Source organism: Antechinus flavipes, chromosome X, assembly GCF_016432865.1.
Source record: "Antechinus flavipes isolate AdamAnt ecotype Samford, QLD, Australia chromosome X, AdamAnt_v2, whole genome shotgun sequence".
Lineage (NCBI taxonomy): Eukaryota > Metazoa > Chordata > Mammalia > Dasyuromorphia > Dasyuridae > Antechinus > Antechinus flavipes.
In genome coordinates this window covers 53675900-53701897 of record NC_067404.1, presented here as the reverse complement: position 1 = coordinate 53701897, position 25998 = coordinate 53675900, and the positions used below count along the sequence as shown (strand labels likewise).

General features: G+C 39.9%; 1 protein-coding gene across 2 annotated transcripts in view; it reads right to left on the bottom strand.

Moving 5' to 3' along the window:
• Positions 1 to 9653: 9653 nt before the first annotated feature.
• CUL4B (cullin 4B) overlaps positions 9654 to 25998 on the bottom strand; it is a 56235-nt gene continuing 39890 nt past the window's right edge. For both annotated transcript variants that reach the window (XM_051968991.1, XM_051968992.1), the window contains 9 exons: positions 24481 to 24585; positions 23597 to 23707; positions 23033 to 23118; positions 22111 to 22218; positions 21515 to 21628; positions 20583 to 20688; positions 15773 to 15945; positions 14864 to 15016; positions 9654 to 12882 (listed from right to left, as the gene is read on the bottom strand). In XM_051968991.1, coding sequence (XP_051824951.1) covers positions 12787 to 12882; positions 14864 to 15016; positions 15773 to 15945; positions 20583 to 20688; positions 21515 to 21628; positions 22111 to 22218; positions 23033 to 23118; positions 23597 to 23707; positions 24481 to 24585 — 1052 coding nt within the window. In that variant the 3' untranslated portion in view covers positions 9654 to 12786. The remainder of the gene's footprint in view (positions 12883 to 14863; positions 15017 to 15772; positions 15946 to 20582; positions 20689 to 21514; positions 21629 to 22110; positions 22219 to 23032; positions 23119 to 23596; positions 23708 to 24480; positions 24586 to 25998) is intronic.

Here is a 25998-nt window from a genome sequence, read left to right as displayed (position 1 = left end):
AGCAGAGCAACTCTGACTCTCTCCCTCAGCCTCCAATCCTTGCCTATGACGATAACCTCACCACCACACATTCAGCAAGCGCCAATAGTGAAGAGAGCCATCACATCACCATCTCATCTAAATATATGTACATAGAACCATTATCTCACATTGGATAGGTCATTAGCCTTAAGTGCTCTGCTGTCTCAAATTCAAGTACACCTTTTCAGAGTTTCAGCCCTCTACAATAGATGTCACTTTTTGTTGGTGAGGAAGGGTGATCCAAATCTTTGGGGGTAACTCCCAATGGGGAATCTGCATCTACCAATGCTAAATGACATCTATTCTGCAACTTCTAGCCTGAGAGAACTGTTTGAAATAGGGAGAGGTTAAGTGACTTGCCTACAGTCACAGGATGTACCAGAAGCAAGATTTGAACCCAGGGATAGAATCCACTCTAGCACACTCTCCTTTATAACTAAATACCCAGCTGGCATCATCTAATAGCATTTACACACTTTATATACATTATCCCCTTGACAATGCTAGGAAACAAATATTACTGTTACTTTCCCCATTCGGCACCTAAGCAACTGAGGTTCACAGAGGCTCTGACTTGCCTAAGGTCATACAACAAATAAGTATCAGCATTCAAACCCTGAATATCCAGACCTCATTTATCATCTGAGAAAAGTCCAGAAAAATCTCATCACCAAAAGGTTGGCTACCAAGTAGGCTTATATTTTGTAAATTAAAGATTGTCCTAAAACACGGAAGGGGTATAGACTGTATCTGTGGAGGAAGTAAGCGCATTGAGGAAATCCTGAATCTTATGAAACATGTGAAGCTAAAAAAAATGAATCTCAGGAAATTAAAGGGATTTGATTCAGTTAAAAAAAGAGAAGCACATGCTCTCCACATCCAGAGAAATAAGTATGGAGACTGAATGTGGATGGAAGCTGATATTTTCACCTTTTTTGTTTATTTGCTTTTTCTTTCATGTTTTTTTCCTTTTATGGCCTGATTTTTCTTTCGTGACCTGACAAATATGGAAATATGTTTAAAAGGAATGCACATATTTAAACTATTTCAGGGTACTTGCTGTCTTGGGGAAGGGGGAGATAAAGGAGGAAGCGAGAAAAAATGTGGAACACAAAGTCTTTTTTTGTTAAAGCTTTTTATTTTAAAAATGTATGCAGAGATAATTTTCAACATTCACCCTTGCAAAACCTTGTGTTCCAAATTTTTCTCCTTCCCTTCCCCCTTCTCCCTCCCCTAGATAGCAAGTAATCCAATATGTTGAGCATGTGCAATTTTTCTATATATCTTTCCACATTTATCATACTGCACAAGAAAAATCAGATCAAAAAGGAAAAAAAAATTGAGGAAGGAAAAAAAAGCAAGGAAACAACAATTAAAAACATGAAAATACTATGCTGTGATTCACACAGTCCCCACTGTCCACTTTCTGCATGCAGATGGCTCTCTCTATCACAAATCTATTGGAACTGGCCTCAATCATCTTATTATAAAACAATCATTTTTATAAGACTTTGTGTTTCATATGCCCACAGGGCTGTCAAACTGTGTATAACCTTTGATCAACAGTGTCTCTACTGGGCTTGTATCCCAAAGAGATCTTAAAGGAGGGAAAGGGACTCACATGTGCAAAAATGTTTGTAGCAGCCCTTTTAGAAGTGGCAAGGAACTGGAAAACGAACGGATGCCCATCAGTTGGAGAATGGCTGAACAAGTTATGGAATATTATTGTTCTATAAAAAATGATCAGCAGGATGAATAGAGAGGCCTAGAGAGACTTACATGGCCTGATGCTAAGTAAAATGAGTAGATATTTAAACACATGTTTAACCTATATTGGATTATTTGCTGTCTAGAGGAGAGGGGAGGGGGGGGAATGGGAGAGAAAAAATTTAAAGCACAAAGTTTTGCAAGGGTGAATGTTGAAAACTATCTGCGCATGTATTATAAAAAATAAAAAGCTATTATAAAAATTTTTAAATAAATATTGAAAACTATATTTAGAGAAATAAAATACTACTGAGGGAAAAAAAAGAAAAGAAAAAGAGAACCACATCCATATCTGAAATGAGCAGGGACGTATGGCTGCGTTATTAGCGAGAGAGAAGGTTACAGAAGGGTTTCCTGAAAGATGGGATAAACACCTCCCTGCATTGACATGAATGAAATCTAGAGAATGTACAGGAGAGTTGGAAATCTTTCTGAGCTTTTTCCATCTGTAGAAGGATTCCATTTTCTTGGCTTTGGTCCCATCTCCTCAAGACTGAGCTAATCTGTAAGCTAGTCACTTTCTTATTTTTCTCCTCCTGAATCATGTCTCCCCACCTCTGCAAAGAGAGGAGGAAGGTTTATATCCTCAGTTCTTCCCCTGGGCCTAGTCTGGTTCTTATAATTCCATAGAGCTTAATTTTCTATCACCTTCATTTTTTTCCCTGAAGCAATTGGAGTTAAATGACTTGCCCAGGGTCACACAGCTAGGATGTGTTAAGTATCTGAGGTCCTATTTTAACTCAGGTCCTCCTGACTTCAGGGCTGGTGCTCTATCCACTGCGCCACCTAGCTGCCTTCATCTCCTTCATTTTATAGAAGAGAAAACCAAAGCCCAGCCAGGAAAGAAAGGGCTTATCCAAGGTCACACAGGCATTGGGATTCTAGAGAACTGAGTTCTAGTCTTGGTTTTACCATTAGTTTACTGTGCAACTGGTCTGCTTGGTCATGTATGGGGGAGAGCAAGCAGGCCAGTTTGACTGTCACTCCATCCATTCAGTCAGCAAACTTCCAGTGTGCTGGCTGCCAGGAAATGGACCAAATTGAGGCAAGACATGACTTCTGCCCTTGGGGAACCATCTATGGTCACAAAAGGACAACCTGCTTAGTGGATGCTGTTCATGGAGCAAGGCTCCATGCATTTCTGGGATAAGTTAGGAAGGAAATACTTAGAACAAGAAAGCATCTTAAATGTCATCTAGTCCCCAGCTTCTTAAACTGTGGTTCTTGACCCCATATGGAACTGCATAACTGAATGTGGGGGTCATAAAATTATGATTTCTTATCAATAAATATTTTATTTGTATATCTATTCTCAGGCAAAAGTGACAGGGAAAAGGTTAAGAAGTCCTGGTCTAGTCCGATCCCCTCGTTTCAACCTTGATCAAATAACTCTGACGTTTTTCCTGGCAGAAATATATAAATCCACTCCCTTTGGCTCTCATCCACTATCCCTGTAAAGACCCTCTCCGGGATGTCTCCTCTTATCAGGCTGTACGGTCCTGGAGGATAAGAACTGACTTCAGTTTTGGATTTGTGTCCCTAGGGCTTAGCACAGGCCTGGTACATCCTAAACACTTATTGTATCTTTTTGTTGTTCTTGCAGATTCACTCATTTAAAAATAGGTTACACTGATACCTTTATTTTCTACATTGTGTCCACCCACCCACACCCACCACTGAACTCTTCCTCATAACAAAGAAAAACACTTAAAACAAAACCAAAGGACACAATGATTACCTATGATATTGTATGAAACATTATGTACCTGTATAATCTTCGACCTCTCTATTGAAGAGGGAGACATTTTGCCATCTGTCCTCTGGGACCGAAACTAGTCGTTATAATTATTCCAAATATAGCTTCTTTCCATTTCTGTTGCTATTGTAATTTTGTTTTCCTAGTTTGTTTTTTACTTTATTCTGTATCTGTTTAAGATACCTGTAAGAGGAATGGACCTTCAACCTCTTGAAGCAGCTCGTTTCACTTGGGTCAATGTATTTGGGACTTGTATAAGTCATATTTTTCTGATGTCCTGTAGGAAGCTCAGAATTATCTCTAGGTAAATGATAATCACATCCACATATCCACACTGACTTCTCTTCTAACTTCCAGTCCCAGTTCCAGTCCTGGAGACATCTCAAACTCAGCATTGCCTTTTCCCACCAGCCCTCTGGTCTTCTTAAATGCCCTTTTGCTATAAAAGATACCACCGATCTCTTAGTCACCCACGTTTGCCACCTCGGTGCTATTCTTGATTCCTTCATTTAAGGCCCTTCTCCAATCTGTTACTGAGTCTTGCCATGTCTACTTTCATAGCATCTCTCCTATGTATGCCCTATGTTCTACTCACACTTCTATTACCCTAAGGCAGAGGCCTTTATCACATCATCCCCAGATTATTCTAATAATTTTCTGCTTGGTCTCCCTGCTTTAAGTCTCTCCTACTCCAGTCCATCCTCCATTGAGCTATCAACATGATCTTCCTATATGTTTTTGCATGACTCCACATGTATAACCTGTATCAAATCGCTTGCCTTCTCAATAAGCGGGGAGAAGAAAATAATCTGTTATGCAAAAATTTTTAAATGAACATTAATATGTGGTGGTTCAAGGCAATTCTAACAGACTTTTGACGGAGAGTTCCATCCGCATCCACAGAGAGAACTATGGAGATTGAATGTGAATCAAAGCATGAGATTTCTACTTTTTTTTCGTTGTTCCTGACTTGAAGAGATGAGGATGGGAGTCCATTACATCGGGTGATGCGAAGTAATTTCTTACACCAATGGAATCAATCACTGGATAGATTCCCATTTTCCCTCTTCTCCCATTACATATTTTTTTTAACCAACAGTTAATGGCTTTTCTATAAGAATGATATTAATGAAAGAGAATCAACAAAGCACATACCAATGATTCAAAAAATTGGGGCTGGTAGTTGGTGGATGTCAAGGAATATGAACTGAATTGGTAGAAAGATTTGACAGCTAGGTGGGTCAGTGGCTAGAGTACTAGGCCTGGAGTCAAGAAGACCCAACCTCAGAAACTCACTAGGTGTGTCATCCCAGGCAAGTCACTTAATCTCTGGGCCTTCATCTTCTGGAGAAGGAAAGAGCAAACCACTCTGGTATCTTTGCCAAGACCCTCCACACAGGGTCACAAAGAGTCAGACCCGACTGAACAATGAGAAACATAAACATCTCTAATGGACGGTGACTTGCCAGTTATTGTAAATGTAGTTGATTTGAGATCCTGAAAGAGGAACAGGCAGGTTGGTGATCTCTGGTGTTGGGTGGTCCACATTATGAGTTGAAGGATGAATTCAAATTTGGCCTGTGTTTGCACCCACAGATGTGAAGATGAAAAACGACATGGTCCCTGCTGCCAAGGGTCTCTTGGTCTAATAAAGAAGCTGTAATATCCACATGATCCAAAGGACAGCATGATAGAAGCAAAGGAGAGAACTCAAGTGTTCTAGGAAAACTGACAGAGAAGTCCCTTTGGTTAAAGAGAAAAGCTTCCAAAAATAAGGATCTGAGTTAGTTTGTGAAGGAAGAGGAAGACAGGAGGAATTGGTGATTGACATGGCAGAACAGTACACAAATTCATGTACTCATGGATTTAGAATTGAAAAGGACATCATATAACTACTTAATTTTACAGATGAGGAAACTGCAGTTGAGAGGAATTAAGTGATCTGTCCGGAGCTACACAAGTCTTAACCTCAGAGGGGAGATCTGAACGCAGGTCTTCTTGATTCCAGGTCCGGCGAAGAAACTGAAGTCCAAGGAAATAAAGTGACTTGAGCAAGGTCACACAGATTTTAGGGGCATGATGGGAACCTCATCTGTCTAAGTTTAGGGAATAGCTTGCATGCCAAATGAGAGCTCGTGGGAGCATTCAAGTCTGTCCATTTTAGCCTCTGTCAATTCACACAGTCCAATATATTCCAGTGAGTTTGGCTAGAACCAAGATGGTTTTTTGGATGAGTAATTTGAAAGTGGAAGTAGGGGCAGCTAGGTGGCACCGTAGATAGAGCACTGGCCCTGGAGACTGGAAAACCTGAACTGAAATCCAGCCTCAGACAAGTCACTTAACCCAGATTGCCTCGCCCTGCCCGCTTCCCACTCCCCCCAAAAAGAGGAAGTAGAAATGGCAGGTAGACCCTATATGGGGATCAGAATAACGTGGATTGAAAAAAGGTCACCCAACATCCTACCTCCTGCAAGGAGGCCAAAACCAGAGTGGGGATGGAGGGAATGGGAAAGAAACACCAGGGAGTCAAGTCCGCTAAGTTTTCCTGGGCAAATCCTCAGCCTGAAGTGCTTAGGCTGCCATTGGGCAGCAATCCTACAAAGTTACGAGGAGAAATTTTGTAGTTATTTGGGAAAGCTCACTGTGCTAGCTACTGGATCTTGGAAAAAGTCGTTTCACTCACTATACAGAGCCCGAGTGACCTCCTCTGTCTTAAGAAGCGATCATATTTGTATTTGTTCCTGGCAGGCTTATTGGGACGAAAGTACTATGGACATGGGAACTCGGAGAGACGAGGCAGTGTTATGGCAGGAGTTATAAAGATGAGGCAGAGACAAGGAATCGGGAGTCTGGGGGTCTGGCTTCAAATACTATCTCTGTTCATTAGCTGTGGGATTTTTGGATAAATCACTTCCCCTCCCTGGGTCTCAGTTTTTTCAACATTAAAATGAGAGAGCTGGATCAGAAGGCTTCTGGGGCCTCTAGATCTAGGATCCTATGAAGCTATGACTTGAGATAAAATTCTGGTTGTCAGGGCCCGACACTCTATTCTGGTTGTCACATTATTTCCTCAAGGACAGACCACCTGGTGTCTCTGGATCCCTAGCACAGTACAGGGCTCATGGTACACACTTAATTGGTTGTTGATTTGACTTACATACCTCGTTAAAGGTTACAAAGACCTTGAGCTCATTTGATCATCCCAATAACCCTGGGAAGGTTAAGTGCAATCATCTCTAATAAAGATGAAAAGCTGATTAGAGAGCAATAGAAAATTGACCAGATTCTTCTATTATGGTCTTTAAAAGAATGTTATTAGTGGGGAGGTGAAGGAGAGGGAAATAAAGATCTATTTGTGGAGGAATACTCACGGTAAAAAGCTAGAAAAATTGCCGGAGTAAATCCTGTCATTGAAGGAAAATTGAAGTGGAGAGAAATGTGCCCTCCTCTGTGTGATCCTGGGCAAGTTTTTGGTACTGTAAAACCCCAGCTTCTTAAACTGTGAGTTATGACCCCATGTGGGGTCTAATAACTGAATGTAGAGATTATAAAATTCTGGTTTATTATCAGCAAATATTTGATTTATATACCTATATAACTGGGGTTACATAAAAATTTCTCGGGCAAAAAGGGGTCTCAAGTGGAAAAAATTGAAGAAGCCCTGCTTGAAACAACCGTAAAAGACTAAGTTGCAGAAAAGGTGCCGCTTTCTATTATTGGAGGGAGTTTCTTCAGTGGGGAGTTCCCTATGCCAGTGGTTCTCTAATTTTTCCACTGTGATAGAGACCTTCAGCTTAAACAGATCTTTGGCAGCATTCTTGTAGTAAAACCCTCTGATATTATTCCTTTTAGAGCCTATTAATAAGTCATTAAAGAAAAAAGCAAATACTTGGGGGGGGGGGGGGGCTTCAGGGTCCCTTTCAAAGCGAGAACAGCTCGCTGCTATTCCAATGAAGTCACAGGTCCGGTCCCTGTCTCTCTACCAGCATAAATACAGAATAAGAAATCACAAGGGGACATGGAAGTAAGCAGGGCATGCTAAGAATTATTGTTTTGATTAATGTACACATTTCCATTTTCTTCTCAAGAGATCACTATCTAATGGCATATTAGTGACAACAAACAAGAAATTAGATGAACTGAGCATTCTCAAAGTATAAAGGGACATGATATTCTCAAAGGGGCCTTCCCAGTACAGAAAAGAGCTGAATATTCCTTTTTCCCCAACTCTGGGACAGTCTGGTTTTTCCTTTGGGGGGGCCACCACTTGTACCCGATTGTATAGGCCTTGATGGGTATTAAGACTGGTCCCCCAGTGGACCATTTTTTCTGATAGTAAATCATTATTAGGCGTTATTCATTCACCTTCATACTGACTTCGAGGCTGACAAAGGATGTTAAGTTATCTCATTGGATTCTCACAACCAAGCTCTTATGCTCTTTCATAGATGATGAAAAGTGAGAGAAATAACTTGCCTAATCATTGGCCCAATCATACATATATGTACAGCAGGGAGGGACTCCAGAAGCCAAACTGAATACTCTCATTTTACTGATGAGGAGCGGACACTCCCCTTTCCCCTCCAGAGAGGTTCAGGGACTTAGGCTAGATCACAGATTTGCATTCTTCAAACTCCAAATCCAGTGCTCTTGCCACTGCCCCCAAATTATACCTGTTAGGCCTTCCTTATCATCCCCCGGGACTATTGCAAATAGCTTAACTAGGTCTTCCTGATACCACTCTTAACTTCCCAATTTCTCCTTAATATCATTAATAATTAACTTGTGATCTGGCCAAATCATTCCTCTCCAAAAACATTCAGTGCTCCCTATCGCCTCCTGAGGAAAATTCAAACACCTTTCGCTTGCATTTAAGGCCCTCTGCAGTTCTCCCTCTTGCCTTTCTTACTCATCCGATCGCACAATCAGATGGGATTGCTCTGTCCAATCCTAACACACCCTGTCTTTTTGCACCCCTGGGGCTCTATCCACTTCATTCGGTTCTCCCTCTACAGCTACCGATTCCCTACTCGCCCTCTAAATCACTCAGGATATCAAAGTTGTTTTAAAACCCTGGGGATCACAATGGTGAATTTAAACGCTTCAGATTTCCAAGGCCAGTTGGTCATCATCAGATAGAAGTACATGCTGACATGGACGACACACCTTGACGTCGTATTTGATACTGGGATTGAATTTCAGTCAGTCTCTTATTTTCACAAAGTGATAAAAAATAAACCTCTGAAATACCCTGCCAATATGACAGACCCAACCTCCTTTGGTCTTTTTAGATAGAAGCACTACCATGTCTCAGAATAGAAAAACCTACCATTGCTTTGGCTTTGTGGGACTTTCAAAGGGTAGTGAATGTTAAAACATTTTACAGTAATGTTAATCACGAAGGGCCTTGTAGATACCTAGCCCAGTAGTCTAACTGTCCCAATCACCTACCGTGTGTCACACTTACAACTGGCTGACCCTGGGCCACTCACTTTCCCTCAGACAACTTGTAGCTCTTGCTCATCCACATGGGTGGAAGGAGCTCCTTCACCCAGAGTTCAATTCACTAATAAATCCACAGATTTGGTGTTTAAAACAAAAACTGGCCATTCTGAAAAGTTGCTAGATTATTAGTTACCTTCAAGGTTCTTTAAAAAATACTATTCATTGCTACTAACTGTTAGTTTTTTCAGGTTTGCAAAGCAAATTTCTCCCAATGATTCAGCAGAACATCAGCTCCCTGAAGATAAGGACTGACTCATTAGGGGTCTTTTTATACCCAGTGTTCAACCTAGAAACTTTGGCACATATTGGATGTTTGCTGACTTCAATAACATTGGGAAAGTAGCAGTGTGAAAATCTTGCTATAGGGAAGCCGAGTGTCTAAAAGGTGAATTTGTTGCTTATGAATGTGCAATTGGTAAATGTCTGAAGTGTTCAAGCTCAGTTCTCCCCACTTAGTCCACAGGCCTTTCTCACAGGCCAGAATCTCTCTGAAGTCCTCGGTGTCCACCCTAAGTTCTTTGAGCACGTGACATGTTACATTGATGAAGAGCTAGCATACAAAATGCAGAAAATAAAAGGCATTTTAAACACACAGACGAGTGGCTTAATCAACAAGAAACGTTTTAATAAAGAACACAAAATACCCAAAGACTCACTCTTTGAAAGGACACGTATTTACATTATTTACCAACTTCGGAAAGCCTCAGTACCCACTGTGAATCTGTTAGGAAACATGGCAAAGATTTCATGTGCTTAAGAGTAAAAGCAAGTCACGAGTCCTTTGAGGACTCTGCAGTGAAAGAGCACGTTCCCGTATTCTATCAGCCAAGCTATGAAAAGGCTTCCTAGGCTAGTTCCATCCCCTTCCCACACGCATCCTTCAGACACAACTCGTAGAGAGTTGTTCTACAAAAGCCTATTCCATTTGGGATGGAATGCTGCTGGATTCTTGCAACTAAAACTGATCCAAAATAACATTGAACAAAGTGTCCAATTAAGTATTTCCAGATGGACAGGTGACATCTCACTTTAATGTCAAACAATGTTGATAGTCAAAGGACTGAAAAAAAAATTTCTTAAAGACCAGCAGAATATAAAAGAAAACTTCATTGAGCTGTGCAGCTCGCTAATTTGCTATGGTCTTGATATCACATGAATGATGGGCTTTGGCACGTCGATGTAAACCAGTGAACAGAGCATGTTTATCATATTTCTGTAATTATTCAAGAGTGGTCAGTTTTGTCCTTAACTATCCAAAATTGAATTGAATAAAAAATGAAAGGCAAAATTCACCGGTGTATATATATGTGTGTCTGTGTGTCTAGCCACACAATAAGCACGCATACACACACACACACACATACATACATATAGAATTAAAATCTTGAACCTACAGGTACATAGAATAAAATGTAATTTCTTATGAACTCGGCTGCTGTGAATTGCATGCAAGAGGTATTTTCTGTAATCTATGGCTAGACGCTGACACAAAACGTGTCAGTTGTGGAGCTGGCCCGGGTGCCCTGAGATTGGCATAATTATAGCCTGGCTTGAGGATCTCTCCAAAAAGATTTGCCCCGTAGAGAGAAGTAAATGTCCAAAGTACAAGAATTTCAGAAGAATCAGGCAAGACACACAGGATCCAGGGAAATAAAGCTGGAAAGCCGCCTTCTCTCTATAAACCTAGCTTTGTTTAGCTCGGATATGCTTTGCTTGCTGGCCTGATGAGCCACGAGAAGGATATGTGGCAAGATCAGAAAACCCCTATTTGGATCTGTACAGGTTTTGCCCTTTAAACAAGGCAATGGTGGCAAGTTATAAAATTCTTGAAAGCAGGGATTTTAAAGCAGATCATTATTTTCAAGATCCCTTTTTCAGAAACAAATTTTTTAAATAAAAATTTTTATTGAGAAAAATAGACAGGGAGGAAAAGTGGCTCAGAACTCACCTGACTCAGAAAAATGGCTCCCCGCCCCCCAAAAAATCCTTTTTAATGCACAAAGATTTTTCAATTTTCATTGCTTCTCGTGATACTTTTTATTTTCAGGTCTTCTTTTTAATCTTATCTTCTGCTTGTTTCAAATGATGCAGCCTCCAATTTTAAAAAGGTAGTTTGCAGCGGGAGGGAAGGCAGGAATTTCTTTGAGAATGGAATCTACATATGTTCCAAATGGCTGTGGGAGCAGGAAGACTTCTGGCAAGACCAAGCCCACCTGGAAGGGTGATAACTGGCGACAATTTCCCTGTCATATAAGCACTGAGCAAGAAAAAAAAGGAGCTGAGATCTAGTATATGGAAAAACGAATGCTTAAGAGAGTAGGTTAGGAAGACCTGGCAATGCAACCTCTTGTTAGATAACCACGTTCATATGAAAAGGTGCCAGAAGAAAGGAGCATTTCCCTAGAGCTGGCTACAGAAGGCCACTAATGAGGAAGGGAATTAAGGAAATTTAATTGGCAAATAGAAAAGGCAAAGGCTTCTTGGCTGAAGGTTAGGATGAACATCTTTCCTTCCTTGTGGTCTCGAAATGGTAGCGATGTGGGTGTAATGTTACAAAATATTATGCTAGTTTGGGTTTTTTAAAGGCCACTTATTTCCTGTTTGCACTGCATGGCCAACTCGATGCATTCTGGGCTACAGCAGAAATCTCAACAACATGCATGTGCACAGTGGGAGAAAAGCAGCCTTTTGATTCTCCAGACTCCTCCCAATTTGGAAAGCTCGATCATCTTGCTACCCTTTTCTGTGGTCAGTCATTCCAGCTTGGGACATTCTCTTGCACAAGAGGTGGTATCTAGGTTGTGGCTGTGTGTCAACTCTTTACATTGTAAGTGATTTTGAAAGGCAGTGAGAGACCAGCATGTCCTCTTCTTGAAAACCCCCAGATTCTGAAGGATTTTCTACTACGACTTTGCAAGAAATTGGAATAAGGATGGGAGAAAGTAAGTTCACCATCAAATGGCAAGAGATCTGGGATGCTTTCAGAAACCTTAGCCTAGAAGACAGACCTTCACTGTGCTAGGAGGGTCAGCACAGCTAGGTGAGGGACAAATGTCACTTGCAGCTTCACAGGGGCTTGTTTTCACAAAACAGTATGATTTTTTGCTTCACGTGCTCAACAGTCAAGAGCAGTTGCTCCAAAAGCTTAAAAGACTTTTTTTCTGGGTATATCCTTTCAATGAAATAGAACAATATGAAGCAAGTATCAATACAATTTACCACTTAGCTCTCTTTGCAAGGGAAAGCACAAAACATAGGTGAGTAACCAAAGCTCAGGGTGGTTTTTCTATCTGATAAATCTGTTCAGGATTCTCTATGGTATGTCACATTTGCATGCACTTTAAGCATCCTGGGTAAAGCCTCCTGTATAACAACTCGAATATCGCCTCCTAATCATAGTGCATAAAAGAATCCACACTCCCCCCACCCCCCCCAACCAACCACAGGGACCCCTCACAGACCCCCAAATCAAGTGAAGCATGAAAGATCAAATTGTCAAAATTTGTTGCCATCAACTAAACATGCAAAGAGTTCAACAGCATTCTTCTTAAATGTAAACCGTGCTCTTGAAATGGCATATCACCACTGAAAAAGTCCATTTTACTACACTTTTCCATGAAATGGCTTTCATTTGTTCAGTTGTCGGTTGTAGAAAAGAAGTCAATTAACTGGTACAATAGGCTAGGTTTAACCACTGGCAACTGTATATGGTTTAGCAATGTGCTTGAAGGTGACTTTTAGGCAATATAGTTGTACTGGTTTGGGTTTTCTTTGTCTCTTTCCATGTAGTCCCTGTCGATTAAGGATTCTATTCTCTTCTTGAGATCGGCAGGCTGGGAAAAAAGCAAAGGAAAGCCTGAGGGAAGAGGTCCTCAGCTGGGCCTGGCTTTCAGTCAATTCCTGCTCACACCCAGAATCCCCTCCTTTCCCCTCCCCTCACTTCCCCTCTGAAGCCCAGGCTGGAGGTGAGCAGTCTTCAGTTCCATACTGGGCACCCACCAAGTGACAGAGACTTGTTTAAGTCTCTAATCAACTAATTGTTGAGCAACTAATAAATAAAATGGGAGGGGAAATCCATTACCATGTCTTTTGCAACATTTTTATATCATGGTCTATTTGCAAAATTCCATTTTCTTCAGAAAGAAGGACTGAGAGACTGAGCTGAGTATGTTTAAGAAACTCACGGTGAGGGATGTCTGTGCATTCATCTCTATACCTTCACCTATGTATTAAGTACAAAGTGCTATGGACTCCACAGCCCTGGCATTGTTCAGAACTTTCTGCTCCTTCTATTCTTCACACTGTTCAGAGGGGACATTTCAGAGTTAAACATGCCCTATTGCTTCAATAACAATATATCTAGTTAGAATGGTGTTATAATTTATCTAATACATTTCTTTCAGCATTCTTAAAGAATCACAGAAAGTCAGGGCTAAAAAGGACCTCACGGGACAACTGGCTCAACCCCGTTCTCTGAAAAAGGCTATACATCTTCTGCTTTGAGATCTTCATTAACGCGCTTCCAAGTAACCCATTGTGTAAACTCTCAATTCATTGGAAGAGGGAAGAGATTTTCTTTACATTCATATGGTCTGCAGGAAGGTGAGGATACTGACTTCCTACAGATAGTTGGAGAATATTACTGTACTTCCCTTTAAGTAAGAGTACCCACCCCCGAAAAACCTGTGAGCTGAAATAGAAAAAATAATAATTTGTTTTTAAAAATTGAATCAGGGGAACTGAGTATTTAAAGGACTATTTTGGCAAAGTGAAAAAAACCTTTTATATTAACCATCTTCTGTAACACCCTCCAGACCCCCTCTCTGTGTCCCCATCTCTCCCTCATTCCCTCCATCCTCCACAAAAGATCCAACTCAACTCACTGCATTGCCTGTCTTTTGAAGCAAGGTAAACATCACAATTCAGGAGCCCTACATCCTATGCAAATGGTCATTTCTGTTGGCTGCCATCCACTGATTTAAACATTTCAGGATGGGACACTCCGTGAAAGCAGGGACTGTTTTGCTTTTATGCCTCACACATAAAAAGAGGTTTAATTCATTAAGGTGGATGTGTTGAAATGAAATGAACAATAGCAAAATTGCTAATCCTATAATTTACCAGAATTGTAGTCTTACTTCAAGATTTATCATACGATGATGGCTATAATAGGTAGCTGCTCTGTAGTTTTTTTTCCTCGGTTCATAGTTTGATGTGTTTACTGAGTATCCTATCGACGATATCAATTCTAACTCCATTACAACACAGATGTGGAGAGCTGGTGTTATGGATTTGTAGGTAACATAATGAAAATATACAGGAGATGGTTTGAGAAGAACCAACTTGAAATTTTTTTTTTTTTTTACAAAACCTCACATGTAGCCTTAATAAAGAACTTCTCCTGAAAGCTAATAATGCCATCAGAACAGGGGTCCTCAAACTACGGCCCGCGGGCCAGATGTGGCAGCTGAAGACATTTATCCCCCTCACCCAGGGCTATGAAGTTTCTTTATTTAAAGGCCCACAAAACAAAGTTTTTGTTTTTACTATAGTCCGGCCTTCCAACAGTCTGAGGGATGGTGAACTGGTCCCCCCTATTTAAAAAGTTTGAGGACCCCTGCATTAGAACATAAAAACCAATCTAAGACAGCAGTAGGGAATCAAATCCCTTTTTTTTTTCTCCAAAAGAAAAAAAGCCAAAGAAAACTCAAATGCTCATTTGTGAGCTACGTAGTAAACAATACCTTCTCCGACCCATTTTTAAACTTGAAGTCCTTTCTGGAAGCAGAGGAAAGTATCTGAACATTCACTCACCTTTACTGGAAACTTCAATTGGTTATACACTTCGGAAACCAGCAGGTTGTGGCCAAGGGCCTTTCTCATCTTCATGATTCTCACAATTGCAGCATCAATCTGATATTGTCGATCCTGAAAGACCCTTTCTGTAGTGCTTGCTTGTTCCTCTACCTGGGAGGTCACGGTTTAAAAAAAAAAAAAAAAAAAAAGAGGGCTGAAAGCTTACTATCAAAACACAAGTGTTCCTGGGCTTCCTATCAAATATTCACATTTGGAAGACACAGCATGATCACTTTTTAAATCATCTAGGACCTCTCTAAAGGAATCTTTTAAAAAATTTAATTTAATTTATTCTTTGGTTTGGTGAGACAATTGGAGTTAAGTGACTTGCCCAGGGTCACACAGCTAGGCAGTGTTAAATATCTGAAGCCACATTTGAACTCAGGTCCTCCCAATTTCAGGGCTGGTCCTCTATCCACTGCCCTATCTAGCTCCCCCTAAAGGAATCTTTATAAAGCAAAATGCTGTCTATTCAGTGGATTGGGTTTCTAAGGGAGCTTAGAAAGGGTAAAATGAAGACAGTCTTTCCAAGATGTGTCATATATCCCAAAATTCATATCAGAAGTAACCATTTCAGAGACCCTGCTTGCCTAAACCTAAAGACATCAATTGAAGTAGAAAATTGGCATTCTAAACTAAAAGGCTGGGGGGAGGGGGGGTGTGTTCAAAATTGATGCTAGAATCATGACTTCTTAGTGCACAAAAATGATCATAACTGAAGCTCAACTAACTTGGTACATTGTTCCTCAAAGTAGTACTCTAACAGATGAAGACACGATCTCAGTGAAAGAGTGGTAGAACAGAGAATTAATCTTAAAAGAACCAAGGAGAAGCAAGAGACATTACAAAATAGAGAAAAGGGAATACCGTTTCTTTCATCTGGATCTGATTGATTTTTATCCGAAAGAGTTTGTGTCTGAAGTCATCATTGCAGGTAAACTTATCACCATCTTCCACATCTTTGCCCTTTGGACTTTTAGTCAGAACTCTGGCTTTGCCACAAGCCAATGACTGAAGTGTTCTTCTTAATTCTCCATCCTCTGAAGAAGAAACAATGGTTTAGGATTAAGTCCTCTGCTCACAGACACAAACAAGCACTTAACATCGTAAAAAGGAGAGTGGGGGGAGACTATGTTACCAATGACCTTTTTGTTCCATCTCACACTACCCTCTAACCCAACTCCTAGTCCTTCCTTGCAGCAAAGATCAAAAGAAAACAACAAAAAAACCAATTAAGTCAAATCGCCTGAGACATTGGCATTATCTAGTGGGTGCAATATGCTACACCCAGAGATTCCTCCACATCTCCAAACAAAGGAGGGAGAGCACTTTTAATATGGGATCTGGCTTCTGTCCCCATCCTTCCACTAGAGTTATGTTATGCAAAGATCCCTGAATATGGAAGAGGAAAGAGCTCAATTTAAATTCTGGCTTGTATACTTACTAGCTGTTGACTAAGGATACATTACTTAAACCTGGCTAATCTGTACAAAGAGGGATAAGGATACTCTCACTACTTACCTCATAGGGTTGTTGCAAGGAAAGCAGTTTCTAACCTTAAAGCACTACAGAAATAAATTGTGATTATTACTGGAACTGCTCTTGGATGTTATCAAATGATGTCTCTCTTTGGGCATGGCCACGGAAGGGCCTGTTCTTAAGTCTTCCTCATGTTCTTGTGGCTTCAGTGAATAGCTCAGTGTAGATGACTGTCAAATCACCATTCATGCCTTAACTTCAAAATCAGAAATCATCTGTCCCACGACTTGCTAACCTGTTGCCCCTTGCTGCCACTTCATTTCTCCAAAACTTGTTTTCTGCCTCCTTCCCGTGAAGACCAGCCATTCTACCCCTTTCTCCCTTTGCAGTCTAAATCTCATGGTCAACCCATTTAACTAGATGCTGTCCTCAACCTTTGAATCTTTCTACTGATTGTGCTTTGCCAAAGGCCAACCCTGGGTTATACCTCTACCATCTCTGCCTTTTCAGCACTTACTCAAAGGCTATGAAGTACCATAAGAGAAAATGGCAGTTAAGATGACCAGGTCCATTAACAAATTTACCTTTTCTATTCTCAGCTGGTCTTAATTGATAAAAAGGTTTTTCCCCTCATTGAAAAAGGCTACTCTACATAAGCCTCCCTCTCAGGTGAAGAGCGCTCTTATTCAACTGGAAAAAAAAAAAGCTATCCATCTCCTCTTTTCCACTTCAAAACCCTCTCATCGTTCCTCCATTCCCTCCTCATTTATTCCAAGCTCTGGGAAACAGGAGGCTGGCTCTTGTTGCCAAGACTGGCTTTTCCACTCAAACCTCTGATTCCATCCTGTTTCTTCCCTCCTCTGGTTATCTAGTCTTTCGACCACCCCATCACCATCATCTGTATGTCCTCATGTCCTTCTTCCAGCTTTTTTGGGGCTGCCTGGAAACACACATCAGAATATAAGCATCCGAAGAATAGAGACTATTTCTCATTGTGTCTGTATGTACGTTCAGTGCCTTGCAGTGTCACTTGAACTGAATCTTGCCCAGTACCGTCAAATTCTGTCCTCCAGCCTTGTTTCCAATGACCTTAACCTCTTCCTTCTTTTACAATCTGTCCACGAGTATGAGTTTTCTTCCTTCTTCATTAGTTCTACATCTGCAGCTACACACTTGAAAACTGCATCTTACTAAGTTGGAGCTCTCTGCCTCTTCTCTTTTCCTCAATTAAACTAATCCGCCAACTTTTTGTTTCAATGCCAAATGCCTACCATAGCAAGTCAAAACGTTTCCTTGGGTGATTACCTATCTAGTCACTCAGTACTATTTCTAACCTACAGCCTGGTTAAAAAGTTGCCCCCGCAACCAACTCTTGGACAGGAGCAAAATCCCCTCCCTGTTTTGATTGGTTCCTTCCAGGAGCAAATCCTCAGGTCAAATCAGCAGCTGGCCAAGGACACCTGGATTAGATTTGGGTCATTTGGCCTTGTGGTACCTTGAAGACAGGTGCGTATTACAGACAACATCTGATGCAGAGGATGATACAGAGATTCTACCAAGAACACAATAAGATCCTTCAATAAGAAAAAGTGAAACGGAGCATATCTCAACTGTTAGGGAACATATGGTGACCAATGTAGGACTCAGAATCAGCGTCTGTGTATAGTCAAGTCTGATCATTTATTTCAAAGATCAAAATTAATACCAGCCAAGATGATACCCAAATGAGATGATTCAAAACAAGAGAAGACCCTCACATAGCAAAATGTCAATAAAAGCATTGTGATAAAAAACCGAAAATAAAAGAAGTGCCTAACAAATAGGGAACAAACTACAGTCTATGTTGAAAGCGATGACAAATGTGAAGAAATTCAAGAATCATGTGAAAATGCAAATATGTGGAGTGATGAAGAGTAAAGAAAGGAGCACCCAAACGACCACAATATAAATGGAGCCGACGCTTTGTTTAGACCAGACTTGTGATTTCACTGGTATGGAGAAATGCCAGGCAAATGAAGAAAGTCCTTTTACTTATAGTGACCAGCCCCTGCAGGATAATGCTAACAGGCAACAAAAACAAGAAGACAACACAGGTGCCATTCTATTGACGTTAAAGCGCATTTCTTTCTTTCTGTTAACAAGTGAGAAATGATGAAAGTGCCATGTACTATGAGTCACAGTCTCACTAATTAGGTGGTTTTCCTTACATGTTTTCAGGGAATAAACTTGGGGGTGGGGAATGGTGTGATTTGGGTGTTCATGGGGAGGTGTCTGTTGTGTCAAAACAAGATGTATTAACACTAAATTAGAAAGATAACGATGAGAAGAAAATGCATGCAATTACAACAGTTCCAACATACGCTTTTTAAACAAGCTGTTGACTGAAAAATTAGTCAGACTAAAGTACCGAGACTGACATTTAAAGAAGTTTCAATAATGTAAAATAACTGTCACAAAAGAGGAGACTAAAAGAGCCCTGAAAGTGCCCCAGCCAACAAACACTAGAAAGTAAAAGTTCCTCTGCAAAACACGAGGGAGGAAAATCACGAACTACAAACAACATCTCTGTACAAGCAGCAAGAAGCAGTTAGCTAACCCTAAGTCCCAACTAAGCAAGATCAGTTCAAGAACATTGATGAGCTGAATAAAAGGGGCAAAGCAAACAGACCCCAAATGGGATAGATAGACCAGTGTTTCTACAGTGATTTATTCTCCTTGCTGATGACAGTGAAAGGACATTTGAATTCTCTAACAACTTCAGCACTTGATAAGTTATGTGAGAAAGCAGAAATGACAGCCAACAAAAGCAAGCTGAGAAGAGAAGCTTGAACTAACCAAATATGTAAAGAGAAAACAATATGAAAAGAAATCCAAATTGGAGATGACAAAACTCAAAAGGTGCTCAGAGATCCAAGGCTCACCCTCTCTTGCTTCCAAAAGGTGGTTAAAAGTGTGCAGATTGTATCATTACCTCCAAGAAAGGGAATGGGGAAGAAATCAGAAATTAGTGACCCATGTGCTTACTATTCCATCTCTACAATAACTCTGAAGATAGTCCTTGCACATCTCTAGGGTATCTTTAAGGAAAACAGGGTAAAAGGGAAGAAACCTGCTTTCACAGACAATTCTCTATAGAAAATGGCTTCAGGGTCACAGAATTACCTGTTACATATCCTTTAAGTTTTCCATCCAATACATTAAGAACACACTAAATTCCTTGACAGATACAACCACTGAGATAATAACCTTGTTCAAGAATGCCCTAGTTAGCAATGCTGAGAGGCACAAATAGGAACACATTTATCAAAGATGCTCTCACCATCGTCGTAGGAGATGACTTATACAAAGTGGAAAATGATTTTGCTTTAGATTGTGAGGGTCTCCAGATGTTAGCCACATAAAATACGTTGTTGGCTGCACCAAGCCCCCGAAAACAGGAAAACCTCCTCATTAGCTATGGCCACTCATTTTTCCCCATTCAGTGTAAAGAATCAAATTTAGAATGACATGCATTTGGATGGGCCTCGGAACTAAATAGAAAGAGAAGAACAGGCAGGATGGCATTGGAGAAAATGTGGAATGCATCTATGTGACCTCAGGATGCTTCCTACTACAAAAGCCCATCTTTTCAATACCATACATACTGCCATTTAATGTCATGACTCCTGAAAATCATGGAACACCCCAGAATCAGAAGAATTAAAATGACTGGAGATCATAATGGTAACGCAGAGACTATGCCATGGCCTACTCATCCGATAACAAAGGGTGTGACCAGTAGTGTAAAACACATCAAGGACATGGATGGGAGGAAAAGAAGATGGGGCCAGGTAGACAAAAAAAGGTGAAGATAACAAATGATTCGATTGTCGCACAGGGAGCCACAACATATTCTATAACCAACAGGAAAGTCCTGGCAATCCTTGATTTGCTCCTCCATGAAGAATTTAGGGAAGAATGCAAGACTAAGAAAGGACGGCTAGGTTGTTATCAGCACTATAGTTTGAGGACCACTGGGAAGATCACAAATCTATAGAAGGATACCTACTGTGCTCAGAGGCAGCATCATACATGACCGTTCTGAAATCACTGTGTGTATCTACATTTGTTCTCTCTGCCTCAGAAAATCTCAAGGGCAGCCAGGCCTCACATCATTAGTACTGAGCATTAAACTAATGTTAACAAATTCAGAACAAACCTATTCCTGTAGCTTGCTTGATGTCTTCCAAACTGAATTCTTCACCTTCGTTAAACATCAGTAGCACCAGGGTTTGGAAGAGAGATACCTGGAGTTCTTTTCTCCCCTGTCAGAAAAAGACAATAGTGACATTACTATGAGTGGCAGCACAGTTAGTGAACAGAGGATTAAAGGGGATCTGGGTTCAAGTTCTGCCTCTGACACATACTGGATGTGTGTGACCCTGAGTCAAGTCTTTTAACTTTTAAGTACCCCAGGAAACACTCTTGGAGAAACTTTACTTATATACAGTTGCTGACCTGCTTTGGTGGAGGTGCATTAGCAATACACAGATGAAATGGATCCAGAACAATAAAAAACTCAACATTACGATAAATTCATTCACATATAAGAATAGACCAAATTATTCATTTTTTAAAATAAGCATTTGTCATTACCTGATTTGGGTGGGTTTAGAGACTCAGAGCAAGATCATCTAAGAAAACCAAAGTGGTAACAAAGCATGTGCAGAGAGAAAGGATCACCATCATTTAAGATCCTCTGTAGTTTCATAATTCAAAATAAAATGAATGCAAAGGGGCTCTGTTCCTCTTGCCTACCAGTCTACTGATCAAGCAACAGCAAAGAAGAAAGCTTCCTTATCATGCAAAAGTCTTGTGGATTCCATCTCACTCCCCCCCACAACTACCCAACGTGACAGAGGCAATGTTTTTGTTTTTGCAGCAAGTTATTACAGATTACATTCTACAAAAGGCTCTCTAAAGAGCAAAAACCTGCCAAGACAAGATTGAAGAGGCAACACCATACCATGGAACTATTTCAGATAAACGGACAAAAAAGGGCTAGGTGGTTTCTTTTCATTGTCCTGGCGAGGAAAATGATTCAGAAGACATGAGGAACATTCAAAAGAAACTTGGGGAGCATCCACTTGCCTCTTTAAATTCTGCTTTTAGTACACAATGTCCAAGTGTTGATTGCCACTGAAGTTTCCTCCCACTATGTTTACCCAAGTAAAAAGTCTTGAAAATCTCCTGAAGTCTTACCATCTAAAGAAAAGGGGGAAAAAAAAATCATTGAGATTTGTCTTGATAAAACATGTAACTCAAAGTTATATTGTATGTGTGTGTCCACTTTTAAAAGGACATGAACTCTGAAATGTTTTTTAAAGCAATGGTGATGGAACACTATCCAACCCAGCTCGACGAACCTTTGCGAGCCAGTTGCCTGGAAATGGTTGGGGAAGGGAATAATCTGTGGGTAAGGAATGGAGCCTAAAAGGAACTGGCCACACAACTGACCTCATTAGCTATGTTCCAAAGAAATGAGCTAATTAAAAAGACATTAACATGACTACATACACACATCTTGTATTTGGTGCTGCTATTTCTAATGAAAAACAATTCCCTCTATTATAAAATGAAAAAAATGGCCTAAATGGATTAAATGATCCCCAAGGCTCCATCTAGCTCTAAACTCTCTGTATTCTGAACTATTCTGCCTAATGTTTAAGTTCTATCCAATGACTTACCTCAGCTGGTAAGTGAACTTCCATAGGCACATAGGTTGGCCAATAACCCATTGTTAAGATATTCACAGTTAGTTCAATGTTCCCAGGAAAATTCTGGTTTTGTATATACTACAAAAATCAACACAATAAAATCTCATGAGAAAAAGACATGTAAATTCTTAAAGCACACTTATATTTGATGTTACAACAGTGGTCAATTTAAGAAATTCCAAGAGGCAGCCGGTGGTGCTATAGTGGATAGAGCACAGGCTCTGGAGTCAGAGGGACTCCAGTTCAAATGCAGCCTTAAACATTTACTAGCTGCGTGACTTGAGTCACTTAACCTCAATTGCCTCCCCTCTCCCCCCAAAAGAAATTCCAATTTGATCCTTTAGAAAAAGAAACCATATCCCTCACTTTAAACAATCATATACAATTATCATAGAACCATAAAGATGGTTTCCTTTGCAACAGAGCCCAAATAAATGAGATGTGTAACGATGCCAAAGAAAAGCAGCATCTACTAACACAAAACTTCATTAGAGTTTACCATGTGTCTATCAAATCATGGTTTTGCCTGGTAGCATTTCAATTTACAAAATGGTCATTTTAGGTGCCATCCTATAATGTACTTTTGTGTTTCATATTATTATAAACTTCAAATGCAGTACCAATAGAAGCAATCAAACTTGTCATTCAACTGTTCTCATTTTCATGTGCTCCTCTTCTGCTCCATCCAGGTCAAAAGTAGGGCTTTTGGTCCAGTCAGGTGCGATGACTCTAAAAGTGTGCCAAGCATCTTTCCCAGTTCAAATTATTCTTTTTAGTGATCATAGGAGAGTAAGTTTTAAATGCTTTCTAACTCAAACCTATTTTCTATTCTTGATCCCCACCATGAACCACACAGAATGAAGAAGAGGCCTGTGGGGCCAGTGTAAACTACCTGTTTGAATTGAACCATGATGTCTTTGGACAGCTCCATGTCTTTGAACATTCCTTCCAGTTTGCTGGTAAAAGCAGCTCCACATTCTAGAGAAAAAACATTTTATTATGTAGAACATGACAAGAGTTGTAAGAATGAAGAATTTCTAGTGCAGAAGGTGCATTATCATAAAATATTTCTATCTTCTTAAAGTTAAAAGAAAAATTAATGAAGCTAACACCATTAATATAAAGTCCAAATTCTTGATCCCAAAGTGACGATATCTCGTATTTGGAAGATCAAATAAAGTAGGACAGTTAAAAATAACCTAAAATAACCCCCCCACACACACACACGCTTCCTTTAAATACAAGAATATACTTGTCTTAGAAATGCCATATGACTTGTTTGTCTCATTTCATTTTTCATTAATCCAAACTGCTTAAGAAATTAACCTGAAGTGATAGAAAAAATTGGACAATTTACAGAAAGGTGCAAAACTGAAATTATAGAAAGGCTCAATTTGTTTCCCAATGGAATTCCATGCAAACATGAGGAGGAATATTAAGAAGGTGAGAACTATACCATGCTTGAGTTTGGAAAGCATCGACTTCTCAGCATCTACAGATGCACTCTTTCCCACCAACAGTCTCTTGGCTAAATCTTTCTTATAAAAGGCTTCAAAGACATCTTTCCCTGCAACATTGAAAAGCAAAACAAAGAAGAACCTGTGATGAAAAAAGCTGACAAAATTTTCACTAATAGCATCATAACTATAAAGTATCACAACTACGTTATTCAAAAGTTATCCTGACAGAACAGGGGAGTTCAAATCTTAGTTTTTCTATTTACTTCATGGATGACCTTAGGTCAGTTCCTCCTCAGGGTGGGACTTATTTTTTTCTTCTGCAAAAGAAAGGTAGACTAGATGAACACTAAGATCCTTTCTCACACTAAATTCTATAGCCCAAAGGTTCAGTCACTCCACTAGACACATGATACTGAATAAAGCTCTTACTCCTAAAACATTGATGTGCAAAGTAAAATAAAATATATTAACATATACTAAAAAACTTGAATTGTAGGCGACACTGAAATTTTATATAAGCCAGATTTACCTTTAGGTTAATACAATAGCTAGACTGTGGCTGCCACTAATAAAGTTCATTAATATAAGGATCCAAATGAAAAAAGTGCTCAAAATCTGAACAAAACATTACCTCTGGCCATTCAGCAACAACTTCCTATTTGGTTTGAGTGACTTGCAACCAACAATTCTTGTTAGAAGGTCAAAACCAAAGCACAAAAGTTTCATAATAAATCTAAATCAACTTCATAAATTCAACTATAGGAATAAGTTTCTTACCTTTTCCTCAGCTCAACATCCCTACCAGAATATATATGACTTTTCTGTTGAGTGCTTGCTTTTGAGTGAAAGGAAAAAGTTCCCACAGTTCAGAATCACTCACCATAAATGAAGCGAAATATAATCATAATCTTATCCAACATTTTCTCAAGTTCTTCATCTGTGGCTTCTTTATTTCCTGCACGGAGTTTTGAATCCACGTATTTTGCTTTAAAAAAAGGGGAGGGGAGGGAACATGTATTATTTAATGATGTTTAGTGGATGGACGTTCTACTACCAACTATGTTCACCCCAAACTGCTTTCACTGTTGTAGAGACAAGGCATGTGCAGAATCAGCAAAGTCCCCCAGAAACACTCACATTCATTGTTTTTAAGAAGCTATAATATGCTAGTTAATTTCTAATTATGCTTCAGAATGGTTAACAGTAACTGAAACCCAAGATGTTGACCTACCTACTGCTCATCTGTTCAACCAGCACAAAATACAATAAATACTAATACGGGGTCCTCTCCTAAGGCATTTGGGGATCGTTCCTCTAACTTCTCAAAAGTAAGGTTGACTCTAATATAACAGCAGTTTTAAGATAACTAAATATGTAACATGGGAGACAGAAGAATTGAATGGGCAAACATCTGCCTTTACAAAGTTTTATGTCTGCTTACACCCCCAAAATATGATTATGTATATACTATGTGTCTTGGTATATATGTTCATATGTACATATATTGCTGCAATTCTGCTGCAAGTAGGTAGGAATGGAAGCTGGTTCTTAGAGGTCAATATTGGTTTTCCAGGAAATGAGATCTAGGCAGCTGGCTGAGGGTACCGAGAAATTCTGAAGTTGTGTGGTTTCTTTTACTAATGCTAAAAACAGAAAAGGCAAGCTCTGGATGGAACCAAATGTTACAAAGATGTCTTGCTTATATGATACTGTGACGAAACACACTGTGAATTTTAAGCAACACTCAGGTACCCAAACTGGCAAAACATTTAATTAGTTAGGATAATTATAAATAGCAGGAACTAAAAAGAGAAATCAGAGACAAACTACACGGGAATAACTGAACACCTTGTGGTAAGTGAATACAATGGAACATTATTGGGCCAAAGAAATGATAGATATAAAGAAGTCTAAGAAACAAGGCAAGATCTGCGTGAACTGATGCAGATCAAAGAAAGCAGCCAAGGAAAACACAGGTAATGACAATAGTGAAATAAATGAAGATAACAGATGTAAGGCCAAATGCAATGCCCAATGTTGGGCCACAGTCTCATAGTGGAACGCTTTTCCTGAAGAAGCATCGAGGAGAAGAGGGGAAGTGAGGAGGTAGGCATGTATTAATTACCCACTGTGTGTGCCAGGCACTGTGCTAAGTGTTTTGCAAATATTATCTCATTTGGTTCTCACAATGACCCTGGGAGCTGTTATTATGTCTATTTTACAGATGAGAAAAACGAAGCAAACAGGATAAAGTGATTTGTTCAGGGTCACACAAGCTAGTAAGAATCTGAGGTTAGATTTGAACTCAGGAACATGAGTTTTCCCTGACTCCCAAGCCCAGAGCTCTATCCACTGTGTCACCTGGCTGCCCTCAGCTAAAAAAAGGGAAGGAAGAGTA